Source organism: Erigeron canadensis, chromosome 3, assembly GCF_010389155.1.
Source record: "Erigeron canadensis isolate Cc75 chromosome 3, C_canadensis_v1, whole genome shotgun sequence".
Lineage (NCBI taxonomy): Eukaryota > Viridiplantae > Streptophyta > Magnoliopsida > Asterales > Asteraceae > Erigeron > Erigeron canadensis.
The window spans coordinates 29,683,312-29,701,243 of record NC_057763.1 but is presented as its reverse complement, the minus strand read 5'-3'; the positions used below and the strand labels follow the sequence as shown (position 1 = coordinate 29,701,243).

The 17,932-nt window shown below is 31.7% G+C and overlaps 1 protein-coding gene across 1 annotated transcript; it reads right to left on the bottom strand.

Annotated features, from left to right (window-relative positions):
* Window positions 1-15,332: 15,332 nt before the first annotated feature.
* On the bottom strand, window positions 15,333-16,560 carry LOC122593772 (CASP-like protein 5C1). Its single transcript, XM_043766219.1, has 3 exons — window positions 16,064-16,560; window positions 15,835-15,967; window positions 15,333-15,716 (listed from the first exon to the last, which is right to left on the bottom strand). The coding sequence occupies exons 1-3, from the start codon at window positions 16,192-16,194 to the stop codon at window positions 15,522-15,524; spliced, it is 459 nt and encodes a 152-aa protein (XP_043622154.1). The 5' UTR covers window positions 16,195-16,560; the 3' UTR covers window positions 15,333-15,521.
* Between the last annotated feature and the right edge of the window lie 1,372 nt (window positions 16,561-17,932).

Here is a 17,932-nt window from a genome sequence, read left to right as displayed (position 1 = left end):
AATAACGTATAGGTGAGGTTTTTTTCTTCGTTATTTTGTGTAGTTATGAGGTTAGTTTTAAAGGGTAGCTTGGGAACGAAGCAAAATACGATAGAGAGAATCGCATTCCGCGACCTTTTTTTCTTTCTTTCTTCGATCTCTAGCTTCCCATTCTTAATACGGATGAGATAGTCCAATATACATTATCTCTAAAACATTTATATATTTATTAAAACAATAGGAATCCTAATCTTTTAAAGTTTTCTTTAATATAAAGTTATTTTTAAAATTTGCCACATAGGTTTTTATCCTATGTGTCATTATCACATTTTTTTGACAATATTTATCCATTAAATATTAAATAAAAAGATATTTATACACAAACTTAAGAAACCAAATCTCTTATATTTAAGAAACAAATCCCATATGCAAAAAAGAAAACTAAAACCGTATAAACTTAAATATGAGTTTAAATTTTCTATATATCTTTTTTTTTCCCTGTAAAGGCAATATTCTTTATTTAACTTTTTTGACATTGGATTCATTTAATCAAATCGTATATTATCAAAATCGTTTCATTATAGAAATTTAAATATTTTTAACTAGATAATGATATCACAATTTGATTTATTGAAGTTACGGACTATGCGGGTTCATTTCTTTTATGGGTAGCAATTGTTTTAATAAAAACATGGGTTGTAATTACAATTATTCCTGATCAAATACGATATTTAGAGCAAATATGCAGCCACAAGATACTTTCAATCTCATTTAAACTAATTTTCACTATCCAAGTAGCACAACACCATTAGGATTCTAAATATGTTCAACTAAGTTTATTTTTTTTTTGGTATTTAAATGTTGAACATTATATATATTATTGATTTCAATGTCAATATTAAAACTTTTAAAAAATAAATTTAATATCCGCACATCGTGCGGGTAAAAAACCTTGTATTTGTATATATAAATATAAATATAGATGAGTAATTGAAAGAATAATTCTAGTAGGGAATGGTGTTTTGAAACTTTTGTATCTTGCTTGTGATGATGGGTTGATTTATTCTTGAATATTATTGTTCGAATATATTCCTTCAAATGATACTTGATAAAGAGTTTTATATACTAATATTATGGAACTCTTTTGTTCCATTTTACCGATTGTTCATCTTACCATTTAATATTTATTCGACAGTTAATTACTTAATATTATCTTATAAAGCATTTTGCCATTTTTCAAATCTTAATTAAGTACTTAAACTATCTAAATTATCCTTCTTTTTTATTCACTAATTTAAACATCCATACTTAATATATCTATAATACCCTTAAATCTCAACCATTCTTTCTTTTTCCCTCCTCAAATCTCAACCACTCATTTTTTTTCTCTCTCATTCATTAATCATTTTATTACTCTAATTAATTCAAAATCTTTTATCTCAAAAACCTTATATCGATAAATTATAAAAATTGTATGGGTATTCTTAATATTTCATGCTCTTTCATTAGAGATGTCATTCGATATACTTTCGACGAATTTTTAAATCCGATGGCAGAGCCCATACGGTTAAGGCATTTGGCTATCATACTCTATGACTTGACCTATAACCCCACCATCTCACCACCGCAACGCGCAGACACTATCTCTCGTTAACTAAAACAAATAAAATAGTTTAAGTTAGAGCTACCCTTGTAGCAAATATGTTTGTTAATCGAACAATTAATCAACCTGAGAAGTTAACTTTAGAAGTATGTACCTAGCTAGATTGATCGACCATTATCAGCCATCAGGTCGAAACTTAATGTACCAAAGAAAAGATCGATAAAGGACAAACCTACGAGGTTTTCATTTCTTTGAATAGTTATGACTTTTGAGAACGTAAACAAAGACAAGCTTTAATTATGATCTTTCGCATGACCAAATTATAAGTAATAGAAATTTTGTATCGAAGACTTTAATTAATTCTTGATGGGAATAACTTTTTAGATGTTTTGCATCTTGCTTGATGCGTTTATTCACTTATTTTTGTAAGTTATTCCTTTGATCGAATATATCTTCTTTAATCTTTAGAAGTATATGTGTATCGATACTATTGGTTGTATAATAGATATCGATTGGGTTAATCGATTATAATTTTGCACCTTCAACTGACGAATAGAAAATGTTAGAATGTTTGTAACATGAATATGGAAGTGATGAGATGCAAGTTTTGTTCGGTACATTCCGACAAAGAAATGATAAAAGATGTTATATCTATACTTCTATACTATCTATATAAACAAACTGTCTCTCTCCCAATTTAACTTCTGTTTGTACACTACTCCGTGATTGGATTAAGGATGGGATGATGGAGGTGATGACATACCCCTATCGGTACACAGGACATACCGCTAGGAACTGCGATACGAAGGGTTGTCCGTAACGAAGGCTTCCGCTGTAAAATAAAGAGATAGGAATTGTTCCCCTATAATTCAGGGATTCGGTCTTATCTCTTAGTCCATTAAGGAAGGAAACGATCCTCCTGGACTCTTATTCCCTAAGACTTAAGAAAACCCTAAAAAGTCTTTAGCTTTTCCTCCAAGATCAAGTCTCCCTATAAAAAGGAGACTCATAAGACCTCACGAAGGCATTCGATTAATTATTCACACACACACGATCAATCAGGTCTAAAAATATAATCATTGGCACGATCCCAATCGGCCATATATCAATCATACTCGAATCAGCGTAAAGAGACTAACTCTACCTTCGGAGAATCGCCAACAAACAACCAAAAACACCTATCATCTCTCCTTTCTAAACCTAATCTCGGTCTGGTGTACAATCAGGAGATTTTGTGGTGGTTCGTTGGCGATTCCCCAAAGGTAGGGTTTCTAGCCTCTTTACGTCAATCGAACGGTATATGAATGTATATATTTAAGATGAATGATCTTTCTTGTGAGAAATGATCGAGAGTTTTTATGATATTGTGTGTTGATCCTCCATCGGGACCTTTTCTTGCTTTATATAGGGATTTATGCTCGGAGGAGTCGTCTAGGGTTTTTCCTCCTTTCGTGGTATCTTTCCAACTTCCCTTTTTGACCGTCCTTATTGATAGGAACCGATCTCGTATATATAGGAAGTTGATTTTGTGGTTTTATTCTTCTGGGTGCCTTCGCTATGGACGATCTTTCGGGTCATAGGATGGTTCTGCAGGGCGGGTACACCATCAACTTCTACCTTTAAAATACCAGATATACCCCTTTACATTCTGAACTTCCTCCACTTACACACCCAATTTACCTATTATACCCCTAAAATTTTCAAGCATCACGATGCAAAACATCGGACAAAATAAACACACATCTGTCGATCTAACACAACCACCATCTCCGTACTCCGGCCACCCCCTCCCAAGAGCCACTATCACAACCATCAAACACCCCCACCATCTGTCTCTGGCCGCCATCTCACCTGTATCCGTTGGTTATGAGATCGATAGCTGTCAAAAGAAACTCATGAAATTGGATCTGAATCCTTCAAAATCCGATAGCGAAACGATAAATCCAAAGCCACGCGCGACCGCATTACTTCCAGAAAAGTAAGTTCACTAGCTTTTTTGTTTGTGATTAATAATTTCACCTTTGTTTTTCTGATTATGATCATAATATTAATTGTATATTCCAGAAAATCACATCGGTAAAGATACACATTCATCATCACAACTTATTTGTTCATAGGTATGAAATATTGGAAAATATGTTCAAAATCAATAACCACCGCCTATTCAAATCCTGGCACCAACATCACCTTGGAGAACTTTGGAAAATATGTTCACGAACTGCGTTTATTCACTTATTCTTGTAAGTTATTCAATAGATATAACTCTTTTTATTATGTTAATTGATGTTTTATTCCGTTAAATTGTTAATTATTAGGTTCATCATCTTCTTTTCTTTTGCTATTAAGAATATACAGTAAGCTTATTGAATCTTTGTTTCATTATTTGTTAATTTATGGTTTTACATTGTATATGATTGGTTAGTTAGTGAGTTTGTTTCAATTGTGATTGAACTTTTGTCGATCAAGGGGGCTGATGGAGAACTTTGTATTGTTTCCAAATGAGTGTTTATTATTGTTGTGTTATTGAATGTTGAAAACGCAGAGCAAGCCTTTTGAAGTGTTATAATATTTTGCTGCATTGTCTATTTTGGCCGTTGTCCAAAGCTGTTTCCATCTTAAGGCAAGCAGCTTTCTTTTATGGGGAAAGGTTGGCTCCATCATGCGGTTGATTTTTTACCATGAATATTAAGGGAGCATTTTGTAATAGATCAATCATTTAATTGTATGTGTGTATGACTGTAACCATGGAAGCTGCAGTCAACCGCATATTCGATTTCCTGTTCTTTTATACTATGTTAGATTTGTTTTATATATATATATATATATATATATAGTAAAGTTATTTTGATAACCTTTTTTTTGCGAGAACTTTTCAAATCAAACCCAACTGATGCTTATTCTTTACATGAAAATTGTTTTTTGATTGTTTTCTGAATAACTTATTTATAATTTTGAAGTTTATAATTGTGTGGAGGCATGGATTATCATCCGTTATACAATTATGTGGAGATTTTGATTCTTGATCACATGTGCACGAATATTTCTATGATTACATGTGATCGACTTGCATACATGTGATCATAGCAATATTTGTGCACATGTGATCAAGAATCCAAATCTCCACATAATTGTATAACGGATGATAATCCATGCCTCCACACAATTATAAATTTCAAAATTACACATAAGTTATTCAGAAAACAATCAAAAACAATTTTAATGTAAAGAACAATCATCGGTTGGACTTGATTTGAAAAGTTCTCAAAGGTTCTCGCAAAAAAAAGGTTCTCAAAATAACTTTACCCAGGAACCCTTATTTTGAGAACCCATTTTTTTGTAAAAAAAGTAAGAACTCTTAAATTTCATATCGGAACACATGTTTTTTTTGGTATGTGAAATGTTGTAAAAACATATGTTGTAGAAGAAATTTTTTTTCGAAACCTTATATATAACCGTTTGTCACATGTGAACAAAAAACGTGAACAAATTCGTTCACAAGTTCATAAAAGGCTAATTTGAAGGTTTCTTGAAAAGGTTTCTTCTACAACATATATTTTTATACCATTTCACATGTGAATGAACAAAAAAAACATGTGAACAAATATATAATTTAGGGATAATGGCATACGAATGTAACCACCTATGACCAAATGGTTATGTAATGTAGTGACCTATTCAGGTGGCTATGTAATGTATGCAACTATGTTTCTTGGCTATACTATGTAAGGTTCTTTTTATTTGGGTCAATCAATGTAAGAACCTATGTATTTTTTTTGGCTATACTATGTAAAATCCGTACATATTTTACATAGTATAGCCAAGAAAACATAAGTGCATACATTACATAGCCACATGAATAGGTCACTACATTACATAACCATTTGGTCATAGGTGGTTACATTTGTATGTCATAAACCCTATAATTTAAGAGTTCTCATGGTTATTACAAAAAAAAATTGTTCTCAAAATAAGGAAACTCAATATATATATATATATATATATATATGAAAGTTATAGCCCCAAAGTTAAGAAAAAAAATGAAACATGCGAATTAACTAAACTACTTTGATGAATTAAATTACCACTAACCATTAATGTTAAATTACGTCATCAATCCTTCATATTATCAAATATCTCTAATACTCTTTTAAGTCAAATACATTTACATTAATTACCTATACTATTTGGCGGCGTAACCACCATCACCATCTGTCGTCTGACTCGTCTCCATCACACCTCTACAATCGTTGTTGTATTGCACGGTACCGTGTTAGTTGATCTTTATGCAATATAATTCTTGGTGTTAAATTTTGAAATGTGGGTAAATCTATATATAAGATTTTGCCCAGAAATAGGATTTAAGTTTATGGGGCTGGATTCAAAATTTTATTCTAGCCCAAGCTGGAAATACTGATCCACCTAAGATTTCATATATCCTATCCACCAAGATAACAGCCCAGTGAAAGATTATGCTTCAAAGAAATGCTTTCGTTTGAATCGCATCGTTGTTCAGTTGAGACTTAAGTTGTTGATTTTTAATCTATATATAAGTATTTAGGCTATCTTCGATGCTAAGGACGCCCTTAGGCGTCCTTGAGCTGCCACATCATATCTTTACAAATCCTTATAAATCCTTAAAATCTTACAATTTTATCTCCAATCATACAAACATCCTTACATATCCTTACATATCATTTAACTCCACTAAAAACAAAAAAAATATAAGTAAGGGCACCTAAGGGCATGCCCTTGGGTAAGGGCATGCATAAAAAAATCTTTAGTTTTGGACAAACTTCAACCGTAAAGGATATCCAAGGGCACCCAAGGGCGCCCAAAAACATCCCCATTGGAGATAGTCTTATAAAATAAACTAGGTATTTTATTTTTGAAATCTCCTAATCTTTTAAAATATGTATAGCATACAAATTTTATCTACTAAATCACCTTCATTAACTCCTTAAACATGAATTATTTTACGTGTCGCCATTGCCACTACGAGTCACCGCCGCCGCCACTGACACGCCGCTTTCTATACCACCGTATTGTGCGGGTATTCGTCTATACATTTCATATATCAATGTTAAACGTGATTTGTGATTTGTTTGCTAGTTAATATTCATATATCACTTAAGTAGTTAATTGTTAATACATTTTTAGCTATCAATTTGAGAAAAAAAAATTTTTAATTTTAATTATTTATTTAATTAAAAAAGTTTCAATATATGATATGTTGTCTACAAAAAATTATTTCAAAATTTAGTGATTAATTAGCCAAAGGGCAAATTAGTTTTAAAGGTATCTTACTTAAAAAAATTTCCTATGTAAGGTATAATCAAAAACTCCCTTTAATATAAGTCAATTGTGTGCAAACGCGATCTATTACGGGGACCAAAACCACCATCTGGTTTTGTTTCACCGGTTTTATGTGTGTTTGTCTTAGACCTTTGACTATATTGCCATGTCACCTAGACACGTCGGCCATTGGACCAATTGACTTGTTGACCGAAGTTTGGGAGGATACTGGACAAAAATCTCGATGTGCTTATCAGATGTTGGGAATAAATTAAAAATGTAATTGGGAAGTTTTTTCATATTAAACAAAAAATTTACAGATTAAATTAAAAATCTAAATGGGAAAAATCACAAACATGCTTGTTTACCTCTTATTTTCTGTTTTTAATGCAAACGAGCATGATACTCGCGCAATACGGCGGCGAGTCGGTGATGACGGTGGTGGCGGCATCTATTGGTGTAGGTAAAAATATTTGATTTAAAGGGGTTAATAGAGATATTTTCTAATATAATTGACTAACGGTGTAATTTAATATTAAGAGTTGATGGTGATTTAATTCATTAAGAGTATTTTGGTCAATTCGCATGTTCCATTTATGTAAACTTTAAACATAAGAGTTATAATTTTTATATAGTAGTACGAGCATGGTACTCGCGCAATGCGGCGGCAGTAGTGGGGAAGACGGTCTGTTAGAGATTTTGGGTAGTTACATAAAGAAAAAAACAAAAAAGTCCAAAGGCAAATCTGGTAATTTAAAGGCAGAATTACCTAATATAGAATATGTTATTTTTTTTATAAGGTATTATAGATAGATAACAAAATCAAGAATCTCTGTAAATTAACATTAACATAATAAATCTAATAAACTCAAAATTGAATAAGATACGGCCACCATCAAATCATTCTACATCTGTTATCCACAAATCAAATCACAAGAACGAATATCATAAAGATGATGAATTTTAAGAGCAATATCTTGTGATATGGTAAAGTGATGGATGATATTGTTATTTACAGATCTGGTATATACCGATCCATATATTTCTCCACCGTCGCCATTAAAGATCTGCCACGCCGACACATTGAAGCTCTTTTTTCTCTCTGCTGCTGTTGCTGTTACTTTTGCTATTGTTTCTTTCTTTCCTTCCTTTTATAATTCTTTCATTGATAAGAGAGGTACCGTTTGTTTTGGGGGCTTTCATCAATGTCTTTCTCTTTATATCTTTCTTTTGCTTTTTTCTCTTTCTGTTTGTAATAATCTATTATCTCTATCACCGAGATAGAATGTGTAGTAGCAGATAGGGATTAGTTTCCTCGAATGTAAGAAACTTTGAACGAATGTCTATTATAGGAAATAACTAAAGTCGTATGTATGGTACGTAAACAACTTTGAAATAATGTTTATTGTATGTAATAATTTCGTTTCAACCAATTAAAATCTGACAAGTGGCACCTGTATATGGTTGCCACGTATGTAATCTTACATACAAAAAACATTTTTTCTAGTTACTTACATACAATACACATAACTTTAATTTTTTTCCTACTATAGACATTCGGTCAAAGATAGTTACATTCCAGGAAACTAATCCCTAGCAGATACTGAATGAATGAATTGGCACCTTTTGATACTTATAGTGCATTCTTGAGTTTTATTTTGAAGAGATAAGAAAAGAAAGGGTAAGAAACTTTTAGTTTTTGTATTCTTGAGTTTTTGTTTTAAAAGAAAGGGAAGAGAAAGAAAGGGAAAAATAAAATGTTTTGATCCCAAAACTTTTTTGCCACTTTTGACAAGATTTGGAAGGAAAAGTGGTGAAATTATTATTATACCCCTCAAACTTATATAAAGGTTTTAATTACTACAAGACTATAAATGTAAAATTGTATCTTTTTATCCTTTCTTTTCCTTTCCTTCTAACTCAATAATACATTTAACTATCAACTTTCTTTACTTTTATTTCAACTCGAGAATGCCTCTTTTTTATGTAATTATCTATCCTTTATTCTCATATCCAATCTTCTCCTTTCTTTTCTTTTAATAAAAACTCGAGAATACAGTGTTAGATTTTTCAAAAGTAGTGGAATACTGATTTGGCATGCCACTATGGACAAAACCGCCTCAATTTATAACTAGTTTTCTTAATCCTCTAATTAAAAATAATTTAAGTTGTTTAGTATTATATTAAAGGGAGTTTTTGGTTTATACCTTATATAGGAAACTAATTTGCCCTTAACCAATTAAATCGTAATTCATCAAACTGACTCTTACTTATGTCATCATTTAATTTAGTTTACATTAAAAATCCTAATAATCATAATTAAAATATATTATTATATTAGTATTCATATTAATATATGTAGAAACAGTATCATTAATTAGTTTATACTTTTTTTGTTTTAAAAGCACAATTTACAACTCATGGTTACTTGAATACTAAATCCAAATCAATGTGAATTCTATTCAAGCTTCATTTTATCTCTTAATAAAAAAGGTAAAAAAAAAAAAATCTCCCTTATTATATATTAGTTTTGTGTATTAATGTTCAAAGTTACAATTATCACTCAAATCAAGAGTCCTAATTACTATCAAATAATATGAAAACAATCCTAATTGTTATTTAATTATCATAAGACAAGTGATTGAAAATAAACCTATTCGTGTTATGGGTCCGCATCATGATCAAATACATATATTTGAATGTCAAGTACAAGAAGTATGTATATATTTTAATTCTTAATTATCTTTCAAAATAATACGAGTATCACATTACGAGTACAACTGGTTTTAAAAAAATTCATATAAAGAAATTATTGTAACATGTGCCGTGTGGAATGACTGTGACAAACATTTTCATCAATTTGTCTCATCTAATAATAACAGTGACGAACTTGTGATTATTGTACTAAAACTTGCAAAGTATAACACTGGAAACCATATATCTTTAAAATGATAAGTTTTTCTGAATTAAATGCATGAAGATTTAATATTAATAATATCGTAAATTCCGTGTCCAGTGTTGGACACGGGTCTAAACTCTAAACTCTATCTAGTTATCCATTATATAAGCATATAAAACAAATATTAATTTTATTTTTATCTTTATATTTATTTAATGAATAAGAAAACAAATAAGGGGAAAAAATGTTTAAATTAGCGTTATATTTTTCCCTGCGTTTAATCAACGCGTAACTCGAAACCGACATACACCGACCATATCTATCTATATATACACTAATTGTAAAATCCACTCGTATTCATTCATTCATTCATTCATTCCATTCGTATTCCCTGCAAATGGAAAATCCCCACCAAATGCAATCTCATCCCAATATTAATCAGGGTTCGATATATTAACTTTTTTCATATTTCAATTTTTGTTGATTTATTTCTGTTATGATGGTGGCAGGTTCAGGGCTCAACCGGAAGAAATTAGGGCTTTTTTTCCATCAAGATTAGGGTTTTTTTTTCATATAATGTATATGGGTACTCTCTTTTTCTTTCTTCTTTTAATTTTCGCATCTTTCTGTTATTTGTGAATTTTTTAAATCTATATATGTCTTTTAGTTTTGATGTTATTTAAATTTGTATTCTTGTATTACTGCTACTTGCCTTAGTGACTGTATTTTGAATTCAATCAATGTTAACATGTAAATTTTCTGATCTAAAAAGTCTATTTTTTATTAGGAAAAATATACATTATATGAAAAATATCGATTTTTAAACTATCTGTTAGATCTCCATTAGGAAATATGTTTTATCATGTCTAAGTAATTCTTGATAACCGATTAACTAATGGTATATAAAAATCTTTTAAACTTGCGACTAAATGATTGTGCAATAAGTTTTTTGTGTTTTTTTTTTGTCGCTGGTATGTGGTTTCGTGAATTCTTCGTTTAGTTTTCTGGTCACATGACACTTCTGTATAATACAGGTTTCAAGTTAAATGGCTGTCTTATCGTTTAGAGGCTTTGGAAAGATAATATTTGTACTTGATTTTTGCTGCTAGGTATTCCTGGTTCTATGTTTTAAAAATTAGTATTTTTAGAGCGATCCACTCTTGGCATCTGAAAAAGGCAAGACCTACCCTATTGATAGGTTGTTGAGCATGGTCCGTGTTTGTTGCCATGCGAATGATAATCCTAACTACGTTTTGTATTTATCTTTAGAATGTGTACGACATTGCACAATATCTGCCCCTGGTACTTAAATGTATTATGTAACCTAGCGTAATGCCTATTATGGCTCTGATGATAGTTGACTAGACCTTTTCTGTTGTTTGCTTGTTTAAACATGGTTCTTCTATAGATCTATGGCATATTGTTGTATTATTGGTTTCTTTTATACCTTTAGAGGCATACAAATCTGGTCGCTTGTCATGTTTACGTATTTGGATACCATCATAATCAACTTCATTAAGTTTAAGGTTCTAGTTATGATTAGATGTCTTTATGCTGATTGAAAATCCTTGAATATTATTATATCAGTTTATCTTTTGTTGACATGTTGGCTATGGCTTAGACAAGAACAAAAGGACTCTTAAAAGCATAATTCAAACCTTCATGGGAGTTCCTCTTATAAGGACACAAGCTCCTAAGATGCCCTGTCTCGTTGCAGTCCCAACAACGCACACTCGGTCGAGTTCTAGATGGACTCCTACCACGACCCTTGCCACTATTTCTGCTATTCCCCTTCTTGCCAACATGTAACATGTCAGAAGAAGATCCCAACTAAGTATCTCTCCAGTGAATGTCTTCACCTAATACCAAATCCCGAATCTTTTCAAATGTCATATCATCGGTTCCTACCGAGCTAGTAACGATTGTCACTGTCCCAGAACTATCAGGCAATGAAGATAGCAATAGTACAACCTTGGTCTCATCATCAAACTCTTTCTTAACAGAAAGACAATCTGGACAAGATCGAGTTCAATTTGTTAATGTGCTCGGTCACTCAGTCCCCCTTCATTCTCATGGTAAACCGTTATCTCACGACCTCTCTTTCATTCTCATAGTAAACAAAATACCTTATTAGTAGCAGACGGTTTCTCATACATATTTGACAATGCCGACATCATACCACTAGTAGTAATAACCCCTTTGGCTTTCTTATCCTTCTTATCCCAAAGAGCTTTCTGTTCTTCATTCATCTTCTCTGGTTTTTTACCAAGAACCATATCCTTTTGACCAAGTAATGCTTCAATATGCATCTTCCACCAACTAAAATCCGAACCGTCAAACTTTTCAATCACAAAGTTCCCGTCTTCAGCCATAATCACAAACGAAAAATCAATAACCAAAGTTACCCGACTTCAACTTAATTGATCAACACCCGTCAACAAGAATCAAACAAAAAAAAACAATAACAGCAACCTTATATCTTCCAAACGATTAGTCAACACCACCAAAAAAACCCCAAAACAGGAACCCTAAACCCGAGATCCACCAACAGCAGTTGGCTGCAAACAGTGAGTTTTTGGTGATGTATAGCTGCAGAACAGATCTGACAGGAAGAAAACAGCAGTTCCAAAAGCAGCAGCAAACTACGACAGCAGTACAAAAAGAACATAACATATCAAAACCGAACATTAGAAGCAACAAACGAATTAAGATTATTCGAACCGCAGCAGCCACAACCGAATTTTAATCAAACTAATTTTAAGAACCAACTGTGGCTCTGGTACCACTTGTTACGAACTGTAGGGTTGCACAACGGAAGCAAAACATAAAATAAAGAAGAAGAACACGAGCATTAACGTGGTATCTCACCCAAAGTGTGTGAACTAATCCACGGCTGCAACTACAGATTTTATTTAGCTCAATACGACACAAAGTGTGCATGATGAAGTAGGTTGTCCTTATTTTTTAATCACACACTAGTCTGTGCCTTAATTTTATCAATATTTTAACCAAGACAACGACTTCATTTTTCAGTCTTTACCTTAAATGCTTAGAGACATAGGCGACATACATGAGTGGCAATTGCTGTTTGTATACCTTTGGATAGTGTTTCCACTTTTTCTTGGATTCACTTTCGCTCGGATGGTTATTGCTACGAGGTGTTCCAGAATTTTTGTGCTCTTGTTTGTTATCTGTGTGACTGTGTGTGGTTTGTCTTATGGTATTCTGATAGTTTTTGATAGGAAAGGTGGAACATTAGAGGCTCTAGTGATTGTCAGACAGTATTTTTGCGGCATTCTCCCAACAAGGCATTGACTAACCTCTCCACTATCTTCGAGTTTTGTGGTAATAAATATGGGTTCTTGTTTTTTTTTCCTGCAGGTATGGTTTTTGGTTTAATCATTTTTAGCTCTCAATCATAAACACTCATAGTTTTTGCTTTTTGTTCTATTGTTTGATCCTTAATCCTTTACCATATGCTTTTATTTCTTTTTCTTTTCAAGTCTTTTATAGGGAAACTGATTAATCCTTCTAACTAAATATCCTAAAGATCCTTTTAATCATGAGATGATGACATATGAAAAAATCCGGAGCAAGATTAGGAAAGAGAATTAGTGGATAACACATGTCACTTTTTTTTTATAGTTTTAAGATGATTTTTAGGTTATTCTTTAATAGAGTTTATCATTTTCCAATTTATAGGCCTAAAGTAAATAAGTGAGACGTAGTCTTTTTCTTTGTCTTTTGTCTCGTTTGGTTCAAAAATTAAATCATACGAAAAGTTAATCATTGTAAAATTAAATCTTATTATATAAAACAAATTACTCTAAGCAATTCAGATTTGAAACGAGTATTTTATCCTTTTTTTTTTCTAATTCACTAATTTAAACATCTTTATCTAATATACATATAATATCTTAATGAAATAAATTAATACATAAATCATCTAACCCTTAAATAGATAGTAACCCATTTTACTTCAATTAATTTTACAATCACCACCGCCACCGCCGCCCATCGCCGTCGCCACTGCGTTACCGCTGCCGACGCACATTCGTATTTAATTATTATATTTATGTATTCAGGTTTAATGAAAAATTCAAGACTACATTATTAGCGATATATATCTTTATATCACCTCACTTTCTACATATAAACGAAGAAGAGTATTTTATAACACATTGCTTTTTAAAACAATTGTATCTCTAACCATGCCTCTTAAAATCTTGCTATATTGATTTTTATAATATAAAAGGGTGTTTGCGCGATGCGGCGACAACGATTTATAATGTGCGAGATCCCGTAACAGTAATACGACATGTTTAGGTTAATTTCGCATATAATCGTGGTTATCATTCTAAATATAAGTCGAGAATTGATTGCGAAAAATAATAAGGTGTAAAAATTAACCATTTTAAATATATTTTAAAATTATTTAGACCGCGTTTATTTTTTTACTTAATAATAATTAAGAACTAATGCATTCCAGTTAAATTTCATGTTTTTTTTACTTAATAAACTAAAATAAACGTCAATTACCTATTTTTTGTTTAATACATTCAGCACTTAATGACTAATAAAAAAACGCCCCCTTGAGATAGTTTGGTGATATTGAAAAAGTACTTAGTTTTATAAAATAGAGTGGCTAGTTTATTTTATAAGAGATTATAGATAGATTATAGTCTTAACCAAAAAGCTTTGGAGTATTTATATTCTAAAAATTTGTTCGGATGACCCATTAGAGTGAGTTAATAAACTGACTTTACAAAATCTCCATAAACCTCAAGCTCAATTTTTAAAAAATGGGAAATGATAAAAGCAGTTATAGTGTTGCATTTAACGTGCATAAAAAAATTGTACCTTTCATATCAAAACTAAAAATTTGTTCGGATGACCCATTAGAGTGAGTTAATAAACTGACTTTACAAAATCTCCATAAACCTCAAGCTCAATTTTTAAAAAATGGGAAATGATAAAAGCAGTTATAGTGTTGCATTTAACGTGCATAAAAAAATTGTACCTTTCATATCAAAATTTGTAAGATAAGTGTACAAGTATTTAATGCACCTTAATTGCAGTCCTAAGCACTTTGATAGCAAAATCGTTAAAAAAAAATTATGATTATATATTTCTTTAAATTCATATTTCAGAGTTCATAAATCACATTCAAACTAGGCTTGTTTGTGAGGCCCATCCTTAAAGTGTGTCTAGCCCACATCTGACGCCGGAACCGGCCCAGACGCTATAAGCACGGCTAGTGTCTAGAGGATCCTTCCACATTTGGACGCACGTTTAAGGAGAAAGGAGGGGAAGAAAAAGAGAAATTGATGTGTCTAGAGGGGAAAAGTAGAAAAGAAGTGGTGGTTATAAGAGGGGGTATTCTTGGTATGTATAGAAGAGAGAGAAACGGATGAATAGTGTTAGACGTGGGTTAGAAGTGGGGTATTATAAGGAGGGGCCTGTTCTATATTTCTGCTGCCTTTAGTAAATATTGCTTCTTTATGCGTCTTACCACTACATAAAAAATTAAAAATACAATTGAAATAATGCAACAAGGTAAAAAAAGAAAAAAAGTTACTGTATTGTAGTCTTCTTTCTTTGTATGGTAAAAAATATGGTACACTATAATTTGAAAAATGTATCTACAAATTTCGAGTCCTAATGAAAGGGATTCCCAAGTCCCATATAAATTTTTACAATTGTGTATGCAAAAACGTATAAGTATATTTCAAAATTAACTATAACAAATCACAATGATGGAAGAAGCCAAAGATTGAACAGAGAAGATGTCATAGACAAGAACCATGACAAGAACGCGAAAATGGCAGAAAGCATATATCGGCTACATACATTTGGAGGGCAGACGAAACCATCTGCGGTAAGCAAGATATTCATCACGCTTGCTGCCGATGAGGCTGCACCCAGTGTGAGGGTCGCTAACATCTGCTTTGAATCAATTGAATAAGAAATTATATATTAGTCTATCTAAAATTATGATAAAATAAAATAAAATGGTCCTTGAGAAATTATGCTTGTAAATAAAAAAAATTGTACATATTACCCAATCTCCTATTACTATAATTAAAAGTGTCCCCTTTTGTCGAATTGGGCATGTTCTTAGCACAGAGTATCCATCAAGCAGTGCCAAAGCGAAACTCCAAGGAATAAGCAAGCCCATAATTGTCACCAAAAAACTAAAGGAATTCCAAATGTTAAAAATTAGTCAATTTCGTCGAACACCTTATAAATTATGATATGATGTTGAAGTTAAAAAAAAAACAATATGTTACCAGAAGGATGTGTAGCTATAAAACTGACCACCAAACGACATAAAGAGAAGCGAAGCGGATGAAAAAATGGTCTGACCAAGCCTCAAAGCGAATCCTGCACTCGTTCCTGTGGTTCCTGGTACTTCATCCATTGCTCAAACCAATTCATATGATATCGTTTTTGATGTCGATAATGATGATTGTTTTTGCATCTGTATAATAGCATAGTATCCTGTAACTCCTCCTGATGATCTCAATTCTAACATGTTTAACCTCGTTTCGACACCATATATATATACGTCGTACAATCGTGTGGTCGTGTGTTTAAACAATCTTAAATTGATATGTATGTGCTAATATGGTAGAAATAATGTATTGAAATTAAACAAGCACTATTTGTCTTGAAGAATTTGTGTTGGGGATTTTGGTAAAAAGAGGTTAAGGGGAAGGTGTGGGTCTATTTGAATGATGCTTTGCTTTCTTTTTTGTCACGTATTATATTTTTATTTGATGATGTTATAGAAATGGTATCAAATGTGTCGGCTGTATAACCTTTGATCAAGAAGACAGAAGACATTTGTGGCTTCCTTTCATCTATTCATGTACTTTTGCATAATGTAATTTGTCATCATCTTTGTGGTGGGATCATTTGCCCAACTATTTATTTGTTGCCTATTTCTTTTTTATTAAATATTTAATCCATCAAACTTTTGCTTATCAGTTTTCAAAAAATGATTGGTTGTTCGATTTAATTCTAACAATCTATTTAGAATTTTAGGACCATGTACTTAAATTACCTTTTTTTTTGTTTATTTAATATAATACTCCTAATGAATAACCGATTTATTATTAATTAATCACTAATTAGTTTCATGTACCGAATATGGTTTGGTTATAAAATAATTTTTAAGTTTGTACAATTTGAGAAATACCATATCCACAAATTTGATTAAATTATTAAAGAGGAAAAAGACATGTATCCCTTTACATCAATCGTCACCAATAACATGAAAAGGATGATCGACCTAACTTATATATTAAACCACTAAAATAATTAATCATAAATAGTCGAAGGAACAATTGCTTGATGGCCAGTCGGTTGAATATCCTTGGCACGCCATCAAATATCAACTTATGCAACAGCAACCTTGATAATGACCCTCTAAGGAAAGGGAAAAAAATATATCAACAAAAGTATGAACACGTATATTGAATTAAATAACAAAGACAAATCCCTTATCATTATTGTTATAGTTATTATGGATATACTATTGAGAAAAAGGGCAGTTGACCAAATGGCATACTAAGATCGATTTGTTTTCAATTTACATGAATTAACTCCTTCTACTTTTATTAATTTTTTTATTTCTTATAGATTTGTTTCCACTTTTCAATTTAACACTTGGATTGTTGGATATTTTTTTTAAAAAGAAAAAATGTTTTAAGTTAGAGATGCACAATTGCACAAATGGGCCAATTTGGAAACATGATCTAAGAACAGAAGTCTAATTGGGTCTATAGTCTATAGGATGGTTGAGACCAGTAGACCACCAAGCTCAGTAAAGGCTCCATAAAGTTGTCAAACCTTGGCCCGCCCTATCCTAGTCCTTAAGCCCGGTGCTATCTATAGTCTACACTCGGATATTTATTTTTAAAAAAATGTTTAAGTTACTCTAACGCTTTAAATCAACTTAATTCACTTGATTTAAGACTTTATCTATACTATGTTACTAGATTTTTGTTCGTGTGTTCTGCGTAAATGTAGTTGCGTTTCAAGCTATTCAACGCTGTTATGCGACTAAAACATTTATATGTGTGTTATTCAAATGATAGTCGGATGTGTTTCGAAGAAGAAAATAAATGTTAAGTCACTCCCTTGACCCTTCGTGC